Source organism: Tachysurus fulvidraco, chromosome 7 (genome assembly GCF_022655615.1).
Source record: "Tachysurus fulvidraco isolate hzauxx_2018 chromosome 7, HZAU_PFXX_2.0, whole genome shotgun sequence".
NCBI lineage: Eukaryota > Metazoa > Chordata > Actinopteri > Siluriformes > Bagridae > Tachysurus > Tachysurus fulvidraco.
Genome location: NC_062524.1, coordinates 27,028,268 through 27,046,875, shown reverse-complemented (window position 1 = coordinate 27,046,875; position 18,608 = coordinate 27,028,268). Strand labels below are relative to the sequence as shown.

Here is an 18,608-nt window from a genome sequence, read left to right as displayed (position 1 = left end):
ACAGTTCTGGTATTCTACATCACTGGTACCATCACAGGCACCTCGTTCTCTTATCTGCTGTTAACCAGAAGACCGAGAAATGTTCTCCGGACCTCAGGGACTCATATCTCTAGCAGAATATAAAAAAAAAAGCTTTCACTTAATACTGGGTTTATTCAGAGGAGGAAGACTTGATGATATTTTTCACGGGAAGCTGACGGTTTTAGAGTCGTACTCTTTATCACTCAGGACATCTCATGTTTCTTCTGCATTTCCCCATTGCTTCCTTTAATCCATCTCCATCTTCTGCTCTCTCTCATTCTCTAACTCCTTCTTTCTCTCCAACTCTGCCGGCTGGCTTGATGATTTATTGACTGGAGGTATTTCATGAAGCTCGGCAGCAGAATGCCACTTGATGGGCTCTCCGATCGGTGGAAACAATTTCAGGGCAACTTCACAGATAATTAGCCACTTCAACTGGCAGATTTGATTTCTGCGAGTAAAATGGTGACAGGAAAATAGGCAGAAGATGAAGGAAAAGAGGACAAGTCAACACTTTTACTTTCCCTTTTTCATTTAGCACCGTGTTAATGTTAGCGCTTTGATTAGTAAATGGTTAAAGTTTCCAAAATTGATAATATATTTACTTTGTACTAATCCTGCGTTAACGGTGTTTACTCTGAAAGTTCACAAAGATCCTTGTGGTCTTATACATCTTCTCAGTGAGCATACTTTGTCTTTTGTGCATAATTTGGTACAGTTTAAGCAAAATTAAGCTGAAATCAATGGAATTAATTCTATTCCAAATCTCAACTTTATCTAAAACTCAAACTACATATCAAGTCAAATAGAAGTAAAAAATTATGCAAAGGGAACTCATCTTATGCAACGGGAACTCATCTGATGTAAAAGGAACTCATCTTATGCAAAGGGAACTCACCTGGTGTAAGGGGAACTCACCTGATGTAAAGGGAACTCATCTGGTGTAAACGGAACTCATATGGTGTAAGGGGAACTCACCTGATGTAAAGGGAACTCATCTGATGTAAAAGGAACTCATCTTATGCAAAGGGAACTCACCTGGTGTAAGGGGAACTCACCTGATGTAAAGGGAACTCATCTGGTGTAAACGGAACTCATATGGTGTAAGGGGAACTCACCTGATGTAAAGGGAACTCATCTGGTGTAAGGGGAACTCATCTTATGTAAAGGGAACTCATCTTATGTAAAGGGAACTCACCTGATGTAAAGGGAACTCATCTTATGCAAAGGGAACTCACCTGATGTAAAGAGAACTCATCTGATGTAAAGGGAACTCATCTGATGTAAAGGGAACTCACCTTGTGTAAAGGGAACTCACCTTGTGTAAAGGGAACTCATCTGATGTAAAGGGAACTCATCTGGTGTAAAGGGAACTCATCTTATGTAAAGGGAACTCACCTGATGTAAAGGGAACTCATCTTATGCAAAGGGAACTCACCTGATGTAAAGGGAACTCACCTGATTTAAAGGGAACTCACCTGATTTAAAGGGAACTCACCTGATTTAAAGGGAACTCACCTGATGTAAAGGGAACTCACCTGATGTAAAGGGAACTCACCTGATTTAAAGGGAACTCACCTTATGTAAAGGGAACTCATCTGATGTAAAGGGAACTCACCTGATGTAAAGGGAACTCATCTGATATTAAAGGGAACTCATCTGGTGTAAAGGAAACTCACCTGATGTAAAGGGAACTCACCTGATGTAAAGGGAACTCATCTTATGTAAAGGGAACTCACCTGATGTAAAGGGAACTCATCTTATGCAAAGGGAACTCAACTGATGTAAAGGGAACTCACCTGATGTAAAGGGAACTCACCTGATGTAAAGGGAACTCACCTGATGTAAAGGGAACTCACCTGATGTAAAGGGAACTCACCTGATGTAAAGGGAACTCATCTTATGTAAAGGGAACTCACCTGATGTAAAGGGAACTCATCTGATGTAAAGGGAACTCACCTGATTTAAAGGGAACTCATCTGGTGTCAAGGGAACTCATCTTATGCAAAGGGAACTCACCTGATGTAAAGGGAACTCATCTGATGTAAAGGGAACTCACCTGATGTAAAGAGAACTCATCTGATGTAAAGGGAACTCACCTGGTGTAAAGGGAACTCATCTGATGTAAAGGGAACTCATATGATGTAAAGAGAACTCATCTTATGCAAAGGGAACTCATCTGGTGTCAAGGGAACTCACCTGGTGTGAGTTGAAAGATTTCTCCATCGCACATGTCGGAGATCCTGTTGTTCTGAGTACAATAGATCGAAGCATAAAATCTTTTTGGATCATGAAATTTAAAAAAGAAGAATGGTTAAATGTTTGCCACAGAAGCTATGTGTGGGGCTAAATTGTGTGTGTCTGTGTGTGTAGTTGTTGGTAATTAGATAATATCATGATTGTTCTATAATCAAACTATTAATACTCTTAAAACTCTATAAGTTCTTGTTTATTATTCGGTGTTGGTGTAACCGGAAGAGTTATTAGTCCTTTATGTTTAACCTGATTTTAGTTATTTTTCCCCTCGTTGTCTAAGAAGTAGAACTAAAGTATCTTTAGGTAGCATGATGAATGGAGTAGAGCTCAGAGTCGTCCTGTATTCATCCGGCTTCTGTTGTTAATGAGCCCGCAAAGCGATAAAAGTCAAAGTGTGTGTGTGTGTGTGTGTGTGTGTGTGTGTGTTTGTGTCTGTGTTCAGATGGGGCACAGTATGAGCTAGGTTCAATTAAAATAGTAGTTGTTATCTATGCTGTTTAACATGTGTAAATATGCTGCGCAACAGAGCTGCTGAGATTTTTATATTCATATGTGGTCGCGCTAATAGTGGGTTTAGACCATTAAGTGAAACAAAGCGAGTGTGTGTGTGTGTGTGTGTGTGTGTGTGTGTGTGTGTGTGAGAGAAAGAGAGAGAGAGAGAGAGTAAGTGAGAGAGAAAATTGGTATGCTCATCTGCATGCTTATTTTCCCCTCCCTAATAATTCCATTACCTCTCTAATTTCATTAATGGGGTTTTAAAAAAGCGGAGGATGTCAGGGGTAATTAAAAGATAAGGTAAAGCACTAAAGGCACTAATTCCCTCTTCTATCAGAGCCAGCAGCAGAAACACGACTCTATAGAGAACCGGGTACCGCGTGTTCTTTATCACACCACAATGCTGTGGCTACGTCAGGTTTAGTTTTACAATAACGTGTCGTATATGTTCGGGGGTGGGGGGTGGGGGGTAATTGTAAACATTGTCACGTTTTTGTTGTTTATTGTCTCGTTAGTGTTTGATTGGTTTATCACATTAGTCTGTAAAGGAAGTGATGTCATGACATTTTTCTTTAAAAAAAAAACTGTTAGTGACTTCCTGTTATGGAAATGTTGACAGAATGGATAAATGGATGGCTAGATGATGGAGGAATGGATGGATGGACAGATGGATGGATGGATTCATGACTAAATGAATGGATGTTTTTATGAATCAGTGGATGGATTGATTTTTAGTTACATAATAGGATGTATGCATGGTTGGATGAATCAGCGGATGGATGAACAGACGGATGGATGTGTGGATGGATGGGTGGATGGATGGATGGATTCATGACTAAATGAATGAATATATTTATGAATCAGTGGATGGATTTATTTTAGTTACATAATAGGATGTATGCATGGATGGATGAATCAGTGAATGGATGAACAGACGAATGGATGAGTGGATGGATGGATGGGTGGGTGGGTGGGTGGGTGGGTGGGTACACAGATGCATTCATGACTAAATGAATGAATGTATTTATGAATCAGTGGATGGATTGATTTTTAGTTACATAATAGGATGGATGCATGGATGGATGAATAAGCGGATGGATGAACAGACGGATGGATGTGTGGATGGATGGGTGGATGGATGGATGGATGGATGGATTCATGACTAAATGAATTAATGTATTTATGAATCAGTGGATGGATTTATTTTTAGTTACATACTGAAATAGGATGGATGCATGGTTGGATGAATCAGCGGATGGATGAACAGACGGATGGATGAGTGGATGGATGGATCTAAGGATGGATGCGTGGGTGGATGGATAGATTCATGACTAAATGAATGAATGTATTTATGAATCAGTGGATGGATGAATTAATTGATGTATTTAAGGTTAGATAAAATGATGGATGGATGGATGGATGGATGGATATATAGATGAATGGATGGACGGACGGATGGATGTTAAACTGTAACTCCTATCCATGCAAGGTGATGCAATGTTGTGAAATCTGGATGAAAACGCTCGAATTGAATCTCAAACTTTTGGGCTGCATTTTGCTGAAGCAGGAACAAACCCAGAGCAGCGGCAAAATATTCACAGTAGGAACGAAGTCTTGATGGATTTTATCCAGCAGCAGGTCAGCACCAACGCACCCGACTCCAGCACCACGCCGTATTTCGGCACCGCACACCACCCGGGAGAGCTTGTTTTCTGCAGGTTAAGAGAAGAAATAAAAGAGTCTCCCTTTCATTTGAAATCTGCAGCTTGGTTTGATAAGAGGCTCCGTCCCCGTGACGTGTTCCGTGGGGGCGACACGGCACGCTGCCTCGCCGCCGTGATTATGAAATATAAGCTATGACAGGTGCACAATGGACATCGACACGCATGAAGCATGAACAAACGGAATATTAGCGGAGTAGCGTCTCTTCCTGCGCGGCCTCGTGCGCCGAGTCAAAGGCCGTGTTTTGAGGGTTTTTTTCTTCCTCTGTGATTTCGTCTCGTACGGTTCAAAAAGAGACGTGTAATGAGAAGCGTGTCTCGCCGAAGCAGGCGAAGCGTGTTTGTGTTCGTGTGCACTCGTCACGTCTGAGATTCTAAGTGAATCAATATTCAAAGCGCACGGTGCATCAAAAAGACGAGTGCGTAGCTGGAGGGGAGACGCAGACAGACTTCATGCGTCTGATGAACGGCAGAAGACGAGCGCCGTGTTCTTGGATTCTCCACTTTTTCTACTCCACAGACTCTTTCCCCAGGCTAATATCAGCTGTCATGTGTATGCATGTTGTCATGGAGTCCTATTGTGGAGCATGATGAGCCGCTTGGTGCTGTACACCATACGACCATAAATATCATCTGATACTCATGGCATTTCCACTACGGATTAAAACGTCACTTATTGTGGCAGGGAGTTGAAGGAAAAGGGGTCTGTAAGCTCCAATAACCTTTTACAAAACTGTTGATCCACAAATAAATTCAGTCAGATTTAGTTACTGAATTTGCAACTAACATTTCCTGGATATTGTCACTGCTGTAAGTGCAATTTATTTAGGAAAGAGTTCATATCGATGACACTGGTTTATTCTATTAGTATTGTCTCTTAGACTCTGAATTATTCTACTGTGATGATGTGTCGGAGATGATGGATGGAGTAACAGAAGGGCAGATGAACTGATGAATGGATGGATGAATGGATGGATAGACAGATAGATTGATGAGTAGATGATGGCTTGCATGCATTATAGACAGATGATGGATGGATGGATGGATGGATGGATGTTAGATGGATGGCTGAGTGGACAAAGGAATGCATGCACTATAGACGGGTCAATGGATGGACAAACATATGAAAACATGATTAGATGGATGGATGGATGAATGGGTGGATGGACAGACAGATAGATGGTTGGTAGATAAAGGCTTGCATGCATTATAGACAGATGATGGATGGATGGATGGATTGGTGGATGGATGGATGGGTGGATGGATGGACAGAAGATTAGATGGATGGATGAGTAAATGAAGGCATGCATGTAATATAGATAGATGATGGATGGATGTATAAATGGATGGATGGATGGATGGATGGATGGATGGATGGGTGAGTAGACAAAGGAATGCATGCACTATTGACGGGTCAATGGAAGGACAAACATATGAAAACATGATTAGATGGATGGATGGATGAATGGGTGGATGGACAGACAGATAGATGGTTGGTAGATAAAGGCTTGCATGCATTATAGACAGATGATGGATGGATGGATGGATGGATTGGTGGATGGATGGATGGGTGGATGGATGGACAGAAGATTAGATGGATGGATGAGTAAATGAAGGCATGCATGTAATATAGATAGATGATTGATGGATGTATAAACAGATGGATGGATGGATGGATGGATGGATGGATGGATGGGTGAGTAGACAAAGGCATGTATGCATTATAGACGGGTCAATGAATGGATGAATGAATGGACAAACATATGGAAACATGATTAGATGGATGGATGGATGGATGGATGGATGGATGGATGGATGGATGGATGGATGGATTGATGGATAGAAAGATTGATGGATGAGTAGATGAAGGCTTGCATGCATTATAGACAGATGATGGATGGATGGATGGATGGATGGAGGGAGGGAGGGAGGGAGGGAGGGAGGGAGGGAGGGAGGGAGGGATTGACAAACATATGGACACATGATTAGATGGATGGATGAGTAAATTAAAGCATGCATGTAATATAGATAGATGATGGATGGATGTATAAACAGATGGATGGATGGATGGATGGATGGATGGATGGATGGATGAGTAGACAAAGGCATGCATGCATTATAGACAGGTCAATGAATGAATGGACAAACATATGAAAACATGATTGTAAGGATGGATGGATGGGTGGATGGATGCATAGATGGATGAGTAGATGAAGTCTTGCATGCATTATAGACAGATGATGGATGGATGGATGGATGGATGGATGGATGGATGGATGGATGGATGGATGGATAAATGAGGAGCATTTTTGTGTAAGTGTAGGATGTGATCTGGAAAAGGAAGTGCAGCTGTGTTTTCAGCTTGATGTATTTGAACAGAAACAGAAGGTGTTGTAGTGGAAATAATCACCCCATCCTCATCCTCCTTTCTTTCTTTCATTCACTGTGTTTCCCTCCTCAACCCCCTGACTGTCAGGATGTGGACTGGAAGCACTCAGATCAGCTTCACCAGTTCATTAAACCCCATTTCACCTTGATGAGCTGTAAATCCCAGCTGACGCTTAGAGCTGACAAACGTTCCACACAGCTGAAGTGAGCGAGTAGATGTTCTGCCTGTAGCCACGTTTAGAGTGGAACGTTTGCTAAAAAGTCACCAAACATAAGACAATACTGATGATACTGCATAATCACCTGCTAACGAAATTTATCTATCTATCTATCTATCTATCTATCTATCTATCTATCTATCTATCTATCTATCTATCTATCTATCTATCTATCTATTTGTTTAGTCCAAAAAATAAATAAAGTATTTATAATGAATAACAACTGTCTCTAATTGATTATTATTGTAATAAAATTGTAATAAAATTTTTTATTATAAAATAATATTATATTATAATATTATTTCTTTAAAAAGTTTTCATTTGCACTATTTTTTTTAAAACATAATAAAAACAAAACATAAACAAAATTATCTAGCAATTTTATTATTAAACACTTTTACGGAAAAGATTAGCGCTCGTCAACTTATTGTCCGGTTCCCGTTCTCGAGGGAATTCGTGGAACCCTACATCGGATTGCTTCTGTCTCAGAATAGGTTAACGTCTGACATTTTTCCATTACGATTTTCTTATATTTTCATTTGAGATCAGATCGAGGTTTGGGCCTGAAAATCAATGAAAAACGTGTCACTTTAGCGAGCTTTCCATCGCACGGCGTTCTGAGAAAATGGTTTTCATGCCTCTGTGTCAAAATCAATCTAGAACCCTGAAACAGATGGGCTTCCTTCTCGTAACAGATTCCAGCTTTCTGAAGAACCCTTGAGGAACCATACTTGAGGAGTTTATTGCCCCTTTTCCACCGAGGCAGTTCGAGTGCTGGTTCGGAGCCTAATTTAGAACCGGTTCTTTCTGTTTCGACCGCCAAAGCACCGGCTCCGAACCAGGAAAAGTGGTTCTTAAGTAGCACCAAAATGTTGCTTGTCTAGACTTAAGAACCGCTTGCGTCAGCAGCTGGGGGCGGGGCTACTGTTAGCGCATTTGATAATGTACCTTAAGTATACTAATGTTTAATACACTTTTACTTTACTGCGATATGATACATTATCAGCACACATGATAGTAGGTAGCTACATGCTAAGGCTAAATTTTTTCTGTGTTAACGATAAAATAACGTTATGTACTTTATCGATTACAACCTCCGTTTATACAGATTACACGGAGCCGCACGTACACGTTTTATTCGCCGCGTTTGGATACCAATGTAGGTTCACAAAGCCATGAGCATTAACAGTAAAGCAACATCCGCCATTGTTGTCGATGTTTGTGTTTGTCGCTGCTGCGCTAACGTTGCTGGGACACGTGACACGTATACAGTGACGTCACACTTGGTGCTGTGATGCTCTCTAGCCGGTGGAAAGGCAAACCGGTTCTTAGAAGGTTCGCCAGTGGAACCGACTTTGAAGCAGCTAGCTCTGAAGCTCTGAACCAGCACCCGGTTCTTTCCGGTGGGAAAGAGGCATAAGAGATTTATTAGTGTCTAGCTACAAACACTGTAGGTTTTTTTTCTACGTTTCACCAGACGGCGCAGTTTTGAACACCACAGTGATTTCCCTTTGGCAGAAACGAATCTAAACACAATTACGGGTTTAACACGGACGCTGATGGCAAACAGAACCGCAATAATTGTCGAGAATCACAGCGTAAGCTTTTTACTCAGGCAACAGATCTTAGGAATAAGCAGCAAATATCCGCTAATCTAATTACAGCGGGATCTTTTGCTGATGATGGAAAACCCGAAGCAGAGTTTTTTTGTGGTTGTAACAATCTCGCTCGACAGTGCGAGCGCGATAGAGGCGTCTTTGAAGAACGTCATGGAGTCCTACTGATATAAAAACAAAACATTTCCTGTTCTTTTTTTCTTTTCTCATTTGTAAAGTAAATGAATACTGTAACTTTCACTCAGCGTGCCTGACAGTCCCTCAGAAAACGTGTCCCATCAAAGCACTTTCCTTTGTTCTACCACCTCCTGCTGCGTAAGAGTCCTCGAGACCGAAGCCGGAACGTCAAGACGCTTACACACTACAGGCAGTAGCTCAGCCTGACAAACACACACCACATGCTAACGCAGTAATTGCATCTTATTCATCTCCCACTGTTTCGACTTGTCCTGTGCTGCCGCTTTTGGAATAAAGAAACTCATAAATATTTGCGGTGACGTGAGACAGACGGCGTCCCAGTAGAGAGACGAAAACACGGGAGTCGTTCTGCTGAAAAACAAAGCCGCGAGCATTAGCGTTTTACATCAAACACACCCTAAACAGCTTAGCATGCTAGCATGTGGACTTCTGATTAATCACCATTGCTAACAGAAAGTCATTTTCATCTAAATGGTTAGAATCGAGAAGCCGGAAATGTTTTTTTTTTTTCTATCCTTTAGAGCTTCTTGTATTGCAGCATTTTTTTTTTTTTTTTTTTTACGCTGGTGTAAATCAGACGACGGTTCGGGTCGACGGGACGGCTTGAGCCGCGAGGCAAATTTCAACACACAGATGGTCAGTGCGTCTGGCAGAAGGGTGAAAGGCTGGAGAGGAAAAACAACACGTGTTTGTCTCTTTCAGTACAAAAGAGGAAGAATGGAAATCACCATCACGCTGCTTTCTCTCTCTGCCTCTCTCTCTCTCTCACATCCAGCGTGACGGTGGTAACGAGCGTCCCCCTGCTGATGGCTAATTTGTATTGATGACTCTCTTTATATTGACCCGGAATACAGTGGCGGCTGAGTTACATTTTGGTCAACACATGAACATGGGCTCTAATCCAATCAGCACGCAGCGTCTCTGTGTTTTATAAACACAATTACAGAGTTCCCAGTGCTCCTCGGTCTACGCCGCGACTCCAGATTGACTTTAATGGACGCTCAGAACCTCAAATGAAAGCCGATGTTTTGCTAGCGCAGTCACGGCGGCTCCGGGAATCAGATTACGCTCCACATGTCCTAGCTAATCGTCCTGCGTTTATCCGCTTTCTATCTATTTTTTTTTTAATTGTACGTGATGTTTGTTCCCTGTTTATGAGTTCATAATGTTCAGGTTCAGTTAGCAGACAAAATAATCCAGTGAACATGTTTACGCACCCGATCTGACGTTCAGCTTCATTTGATCACTATTGGTAAAACATGACAGCAAAACAATCAGCGTGTGTCGGAGAAGATGTTTCAAAAACGTCATCTGGTAGCATGAGGAAGTCCGGATCAGAATCAATCCACAAGAATGACAGAAAAATAACAGTCAGGAGAGTAAGCTCGGTGTGATCGGACATTTTAAACAGGTTCCAATGAACTGGCGACTGACCGACAGCACATCGTTCCAGCCTCAGTCCAAAAACCACAACAGCAGGTCGGGGCCTGCAAACTATTTTACAATATTATACATATACAGTATCTGGGGGACACGGTGGCTTAGTGGTTAGCACGTTCGCCTCACACCTCCAGGGTCGGGGGTTCGATTCCTGCCTCCACCTTGTGTGTGTGGAGTTTGCATGTTCTCCCCGTGCCTCGGGGGTTTCCTCCGGGTACTCCGGTTTCCTCCCCCGGTCCAAAGACATGCATGGTAGGTTGATTGGCATCTCTGGAAAATTGTCCGTAGTGTGTGATTGCGTGTGAGTGAATGAGAGTGTGTGTGTGGGTTGGCACTCCGTCCAGGGTGTATCCTGCCTCGATGCCCGATGACGCCTGAGATAGGCTCCCCGTGACCCGAGAAGTTCGGATAAGCGGTAGAAGATGAATGAATGAATGAATGAATGAATATTATATATATATATATATATATATATATATATATATATATATATATATATATATATATATATATATATAATCCTAATTAATTACCTAAAAAACAAAAGAAGAACGTTGAATAAAATACAACTACTACTAATAAAAGCTTATTTATTTATTTATTTATTTATTTATTTATTTATTTATTCATTAATTGATTTTTTTTATTTGTTTATTTATTTATGTATTCCACAGGCCGGTATTTTACATAAAATGAAAAGAAAAAGAAAAAGAAAAAATGATAAAATAATAATAATATTTTTTTTATTTTATAAAAATTTTATAGAAATTTTTACTTCATATATATTTTAATAGAAGTATATATATATATAGTATTATTATATATCCTTTTAATAGTACTTATATATCGGCTTATTTTTTAATATTTATTTATTTATTTATTTATGGACGTTTGACTATTTTGACATTTGCATTTTTTTTTAAATGACTAATTCAATTGGTTCTATTGATCTCGAAACCGAAGCTCTGCCAGAGTGACGCCAGTCGTTTATCCAGTGAAGTTTCACATATCGCTTCTCTCTCCGTCACTCATCACGCCATCTTTTTTCTTTAGAAAAATGGCCATGTGGCGGTGATCTTCAACGTGGGCACGGACGACATCAACATCGAGGAGAAGTCGAAGTTTGTGAACGACGGCAAGTACCACGTGGTGAAGTTCACCAGGAGCGGGGGTAATGCCACGTTGCAGGTGGATGACCTGCCAGTCATTGAGCGCTACCCCACAGGTACGAACCCCACACACACCTTTCCTTCCACTTTGCAGACCTTCAGCTCTCAGAGATACAAAGCTGCCTGTAGGATGCTGGAGGTTTCTGTCAGTTTGCTGCATTCTCTTTACTTTAGTTTTTTTTATTTATTTATTTATTTTTTTTTAACATTTTCTTTTATGCTGATTTTATATAACCTTATAACCATTTAGTATTTGTCTGTAGGGCCAGATCCTGATTTGGGGGTTGCATTAGTTACCATGGTTACCATGACGACACAGAGCATACACTTTACTCTACGAGCTACTTCACACTAACGTGTCAGATTTGGTGGCCGTTCTTTCGGCGCTCGTTCAAGCGTTTTTGCTGCACGGTGTAAAATTTCCGAGCGGCCGTATTCTATTCCCACGCGTTTGCGAACACACACCTGCGGTGTACAGACAATGAAAATGAAAAGGTCAGATGAGATGTGCAGCATGGAACAAATTGTAATTTGACAATTCAAGTGAGAAAGAAAGAATGAAGAAAAAAGAAACGCGGTGTTGGTTGCATGAACATGCTGAGCTCAACCATGTCAAATAACTCATCAGTTTAATTATTCGTTATTAATAAACACTCGCATATTACACACCAAATACTTTACAGGACATGTAATAAACTTTTGTGAGGAAAAAATAATCAAAAAAGGATTACAGAGATTATATTAACACACATTATCCTCTAATTCCTATATATTTTTTTTCTCATAACAAAATATCCCGGATTGTTTTATTCTTTTTTTTTTTATCCTTTTTTTCTCATTTATAAACGATTGTCCTTTTTATTAATGAAACGATAAAACGTCGTAGGATCGTCACGGAAACGAGCGGCATCACTTACGTTAACACAATGACGTGATTATATATTTAAATAAATAATAAATGATAGTGAAATAGTAGCTGATATTTAATACAAGGTGGTATAAAAACATTTATATCTTTGTTTTTCTTTTTCCTTTAACCGAACATGCGATCTGATTGGTCGGGATGCAAAATCAAAAAGCGCTGTCGAAATTTTTATATATTTATTTGCAATTATTATTTTTTTTTTTTTTTGGAATCTTTGATAAAAAGGACAAAACGCAATAGTTTTTAAAGACGTCCAAACCCCACGTTAAATATTTGAAATATTCTAAGCTGGAGTTTGAGGGGAAAAAACTAAACAATTTATTAAAGCAACCTTCCATTAAAAGTCTTCCATTAAAATAGATCCCTCAGTGCAGCGTTTAAAATCAGTCTAATCATAAAAATAAATCCACACAAGCGGAGCTACCTTCAGTCCAACACGTTTTATTATCCTCGTGTGTGCCGAGTCTCGGAAACATTTCCAGGCCAAATACCTGGAGTTTCGACAAACGATGCCAAAATCGGTTTAATGTTCCACAGCATTCGAAGCCTGGACCAGAAACCGGCCGCGTTCAGCCGAGCGATTCTGATCAATTTTGGGTCGGACGTGTAGCCAGACTGTAGGTTCTGCTCCACATCACGCCAGCGATACGGCCGTATAAATGGGCTTGGCAGACGGATCTGGACGAGTTAAATGTGGTATTTTCCACAGCGGCGTGTGAGTCAAAGGAAAGTGTGGGCCGGCGCTGAGCCAAGGTTCTCTATCTGAGGAATAATTACTTCCTTTTTATAAATGTCCTTTTATCCTATTTCAGGAAAATAATCAACAGAATTCGAACGTGCACCGTGATTAATACGATCCAAACAATGAAGTGTGTACGTGGCTGAATGCAGGAAGGTTCTGAGATCGCTTCAGACCAATAAAACTCTGTGTGTTTGTCGACAGTCAGAAGACCTTGGAGCTCTGGAGAGTTCAGAAGGTTATTTTATAGGAAACTATTTTACAGTGGAATGAATTGAAAATGATAGAATCCAAAATTACGGTTAGGAAACTCGTCCGTCTCCGAGCCGCTTGGCAGCGCGCGGACATCTGAAGAGCGCAGAAAGGTTCGTTTTGCTCTTAAAACATTGCTGAAAGAAAATAAAACAGAAATTTTAAACATCTGGCTGTGCATCGTGTATGTAGGGAATCAGCGAATATAGCTAGCTAGTTAGCAACGATCTCCGAGCTAGCGTTAACTCTCAACCTAGGTAGATAGATAGATAGATAGATAGATTGATAGATAGATAGATAGATAGATAGATAGATAGACAGATAGATAGACAGATAGATAGACAGATAGATAGATAGATAGATAGATAGATAGATAGATAGATAGATAGATAGATAGATAGATAGATAGACAGATAGATAGACAGATAGATAGACAGATAGATAGATAGATAGATAGATAGATAGATAGATAGATAGATAGATAGATAGATAGATAGATAGATAGATAGATAGATATTTGAAGTTCTTAGCAGTATTGTAAACTTAAATATAAATCAATTTAAAACTGTTTGTTTTGTTGTTTTAAATCTGGGGTCATGAGCTCACAAACTGTCGAAGATTTTTTTAGAAAGCTTCAGAGGTGTTTTCTGAAAACAGTGACAGGTTCTATCTGAAGATGACATTAAATATCACATCCAACCATCTGTTTAGATGAAATTGTGCGTTTACATACCTGATGAAGATCCCCGACAGATCGGAGGAACCGTCAGCGGCAGGTTCCCAGTCTGTAACAGAAGAAAAGAGAAAAATAAAACAGCACGCTGATGTTTTTTTGGTGATAATTGCTTCTTCAAATGCGCTCCTAATCAGTTCAAACTGTTCCTGAAAGAAATGAAATAAATAAAAACAACGTTAGACGTCAGGAAACGAGCGTCCGTTTCGCCGTCAGCAACACTGACAGCTGGTGATTATTTATTTGTTCATTTTTTTAATGTAATATATTTTTAGGAAGATCTGCAGTTTAAAAAAATAATCACACCCTCCCCCTCCCCCCAAGTCCGGATCTGGCCCTCGCTCTGAAACGGTCATGCTCAGGTTTCTTGGTTCAGTAGTGTTTTAACATGCAGGAAGGTTTTGACAAAAGTGGCAGGAGAATCAAATTGCTGTGTTGGATTGCTGCTCTGTGTTTGTCACCACTTAATAAGAGGGGAAAAAAACAGTGGGTTATTATGGGATGTTCCGGGAGGTGGTTAAAGGTCGCCGTGGCTCGGATCGAACGGTTTCTCAGAGTCATGAAGAGACTGAGGAGACAGAGTCATGAAGAGACTAATCATGAAGAGACTGAGGAGATACTTCCTCCTTCTGGCTGCACGATAAAGCTTTTCATTTAGGTTTAATAAGTCAGGAGGGATATCAGTGGCCTGTAGATTGTAAAACCAGACACATTTTTATTTGTTTTAATCATTTTTTTTAATATACTAGATTTACCTTAGAAATAACGGTTCACTAAAATATCAGGGATGAACCTAAAACACAGCATCATCATCATCTTCATCATCATCATTCCAGGAAAAGCTTGAATGGTGCTTTGTAGATCATGATGCAAAGTGTCTGAGATCAGAGAGCACCATGTAGGAACGTAAGAACCCTTAAGGAACCCTTCAGGGATTTTACTTAAAGCTTCAATTATGTTGCCTTTTTTTTTTTTTTTTTTTTTGCTTTGTTTGAGGAAAATAACAGTACAAAGAAATAACGAGAAAAAAACTTCCTGTTATCACTTCCTGTTTAAAACAGCTACAGAAGACTTTCCCATGGTGGAACATTGACAGCTTTATGTCTGACGCTGGAGACTCCTTCCATAAATGTTAAACAAACATCTCTGTACGGATCGAACGTCACCATAGCGACGATCGTAGGCGTTTTTTAAGGTGCTTTTCTAGGAAATGAATCGACACCTGCTGACAAATCAGATTCCAGAATTCCTCCTGAACCTCGTTGTGATGTAACAGTGCTGTTTAGCTCTCTGTGATATAATAAATGAGCTGAAAACCAAAGCCAAAGCTCGCTGCAGTAATAATTTACATTTCTTTCTTTCCCTCGTTTTGTCCCGAAGGCGACACGATCTTCTGCGCTCGTCTGTAGCGGTTTAGCTTCATTCGCACGGCTAAACGAACTCTAATGAAATAAACAGCATTTTAGATTCAATGAGCTGGAGGAAACGCAGTCCACACATCGAATTAGAGCTTTATGACGTATCATGAGCTTAATGGCATAAGAACTCGCTCGTTTCGAGTGAAAAATATCGTTTCTAACCGACGGCAGCCTGCAGACGCTCAGAAAAGGAAATCTCATTTTTACAGCCAGGAAACAGGCTATTATGCAGCATGCGATTTAATCCAGGAGGGATATATGAGGTGCTGCTCTGTACTTATTTGGCGTGCGGTTTGGAGAATGTAGACGTACGGTATAGCTGTGACGGTTTGAGATTTCAGCTCAGGATGTTAACGCTCAGCTTCATTCTGCTTGTCCAGTGCCTTTATTTCCTGATTCTACCTGAGGCAAGCAGCAGCTATGGAGGGTCTTCTCTATGAAATGCTCTTTCGGTGTGATGAAAGTGACATGCATGGCTGAAAAGGTCAACAATCATCGCAGGACAAACGACAGGAGACGGACAGCCCTCGCTCAGCGATAATGATGAGCCTGTCGTGCTGCATTTTAATCATGTGAGCACACAGGGGGGAAAATGATATATACATGCATACAATCATACAGTACATACATGTGCATATATATATATATATATGACTTGAATATCTCCCACATTGGGCCTTTTTACACCCGGTCACTTCATGTGTTGTCTCTGATCCGATAGCTGTCTGATTTGTTAAAACTGTTCCATTTAAATCAGGCCACATAAACGCGTCTCGGCGAATCGGATATCGATCCGATCTTTCTACTCCCGCCCAAAATGCTAATATAATTTACCTCATTTCCGGGGTAATTGAAATGGAACACGCTTTGGTGTGTGCGGTTTTCAGAACGCGATCAAAAAGAAGACAAAAAAACATGTTATGACGGTTATGCTACAAAATACCGCATTTACATTTATTTGTTTCTGGCGCGATGTACGACTCACGAGTCACCTGCGAGTGACGTACTTCCGTTCGGGAGGAGTATAGCGCTGACGTATGTGGCTCGAACGACCACATTCATTTACACCTGTCCAGTTTCATCTGAAACGCGTCCCAGACCACCTCCTGAAGGGGTTTGAGCGATCTGATTTATATCCGTCTCGCATTTAGACTGGTTCTTTTTACCATCGGATAGCTATCGGATCACAGAAAACGCAGGAAGTGACCAGGTGTAAAAACCCCCATAGATTCTGTGTTCATTCTCTCCTCTGAACACGGAGCTGAATTCTCAGTTCTGATTGGTTCGAAGGTGCGAATTAACTCCCTACAGCAGCAGGTTTCTCTTCCGAATACGTTTCTATGGTAACGGCTCGATCGTAAGAACTTGCGTTTATCGATATGGCAAAGGTTTCTGTTCTTTTATTGGAAGGAGCATCCAGCGTCGGTGATTTGTACTGGATCTTTCAGTAGGTTTTATGCCACAATGGGAAGACAGAGCGAGTCTTTTTAGACTTATTAACTTTCTTAGTGAACAAATTAAAATAAAATAAATATATAGTGTAACTCGTTCTGCACGTTCGGCAACATTATTATTATTTTTATATGCTTTTACAAAAAATAATGGATTCTAATTTTTTTGTTTGTTTCCTACAAGCAACATCGCAAAAAAAATAAAATAATAATAATTAAAAAAAAAAAAAGAAAAAGAAAAATGACCGAAAAATGTTATTCTTTAGTTTTCATGTTCTGAAATCAGAACGTTTTTAGACAGTGGTCCTAAAAGAGATTGACATCATTCAGAATGTTGTTATAAAGTACTGCAGAAAAAAATACAGCCTTTAATATTCCATATAATTTGACTTTAACACCAATTCAGCGTAACCGTGTGTGGAAGTAAAGAGAGAGGTTTTCCCAGCGGTGAAAGAGAGAAGAACTTCACACTTCATTCACTTGAGTTCCAGGGAATTTTCACCTCCGTCTGTTCTCACTGTAGACACGCCGGGGTGTGTGATGTCACGGACAGACAGACGGTGGCTGGAGGTGTAGGTTCGTATCCAGACTTGCCTCTGATTGCAGCTCAGTTGTGAAATCCAATGAGTTCTGAGTTTTTTGAGACACCACATCCAGAGGAATCACTTCTGAGCAGAGCGACAAAGCTTCCACCGCTGAGATGTCCGTCGTTTTAAATATCGGCGACGAACTATACAGTAAACACACCGCATCGTCATCGTTCATGGTTCTGTTTAGATCCAAAGCAACAAAACAGAGTGTTTCCAGAATGATGTAGGAACCTTCAAGGAACCCTTGAGGAATTTTTGCTGTGAGAAATTTAGTTCAATTTCTTTGGTAAGGGAAAAAAAACGTTTTTGTCCGTCGAAGGAATAAAATCCAAATTAAAAATGTGTTAATAATGAACCTTTTTTTAATCTGCTGTGGTTTAGAGGAATAAACTGCTTCGGGACATGTGATTGTAAGAAAAGTAATAAACCTGATGATGGTATAAACATTTTTTACATACAGTACTGTGCAAAAGTTTTAGGCAGGTGTGAAAAAAATGCTGTAAACAAAGAATGCTTTCAAAAATGGAAGTGTTAAAGATTTATTTTCATAAATGAACAAAATAGAAATCTAAATCAAATCAATATTCGGTGTGACGACCCTTTGCCTTCAAAACAGCAGCAATACTTCTAGGTACACTCACACACGGTTTGTGAAGGAACTCGGCCTGTAGGTCGTTCCAAACATCTTGGAGAACTGACCACAGATCTTCTGTGGATGTCGGCTTTCTCACATCCTTCTGTCTCTTCGTGTAATCCCAGACACACTCGATGATGTCGATCAGGGCTCTGTGGGGGTCGTGCCATCGCTTCATGCTGGTTTGTAGGCAAAAGGTAGTAACACCGAATATTGATCAGATTTAGATTTTTCTTTTGTTTGCTCACTTTGTATTTTGTAAATTGACAGAAATAAACTTCTGTCTCAGGACCACTTTGTCAAATGAGAGTTTATTAGATGATAGCGTACAGTTAGTGTTGGCG

General features: G+C 40.2%; 1 protein-coding gene across 28 annotated transcripts in view; it reads left to right on the top strand.

Moving 5' to 3' along the window:
- Positions 1 to 18,608, top strand: part of LOC113650021 (neurexin-1a) — a 298,946-nt gene that overhangs the window by 215,116 nt on the left and 65,222 nt on the right. For all 28 annotated transcript variants that reach the window (XM_047815788.1, XM_047815790.1, XM_047815789.1 and 25 more), the window contains one exon: positions 11,407 to 11,578. In XM_047815788.1, coding sequence (XP_047671744.1) covers positions 11,407 to 11,578 — 172 coding nt within the window. The remainder of the gene's footprint in view (positions 1 to 11,406; positions 11,579 to 18,608) is intronic.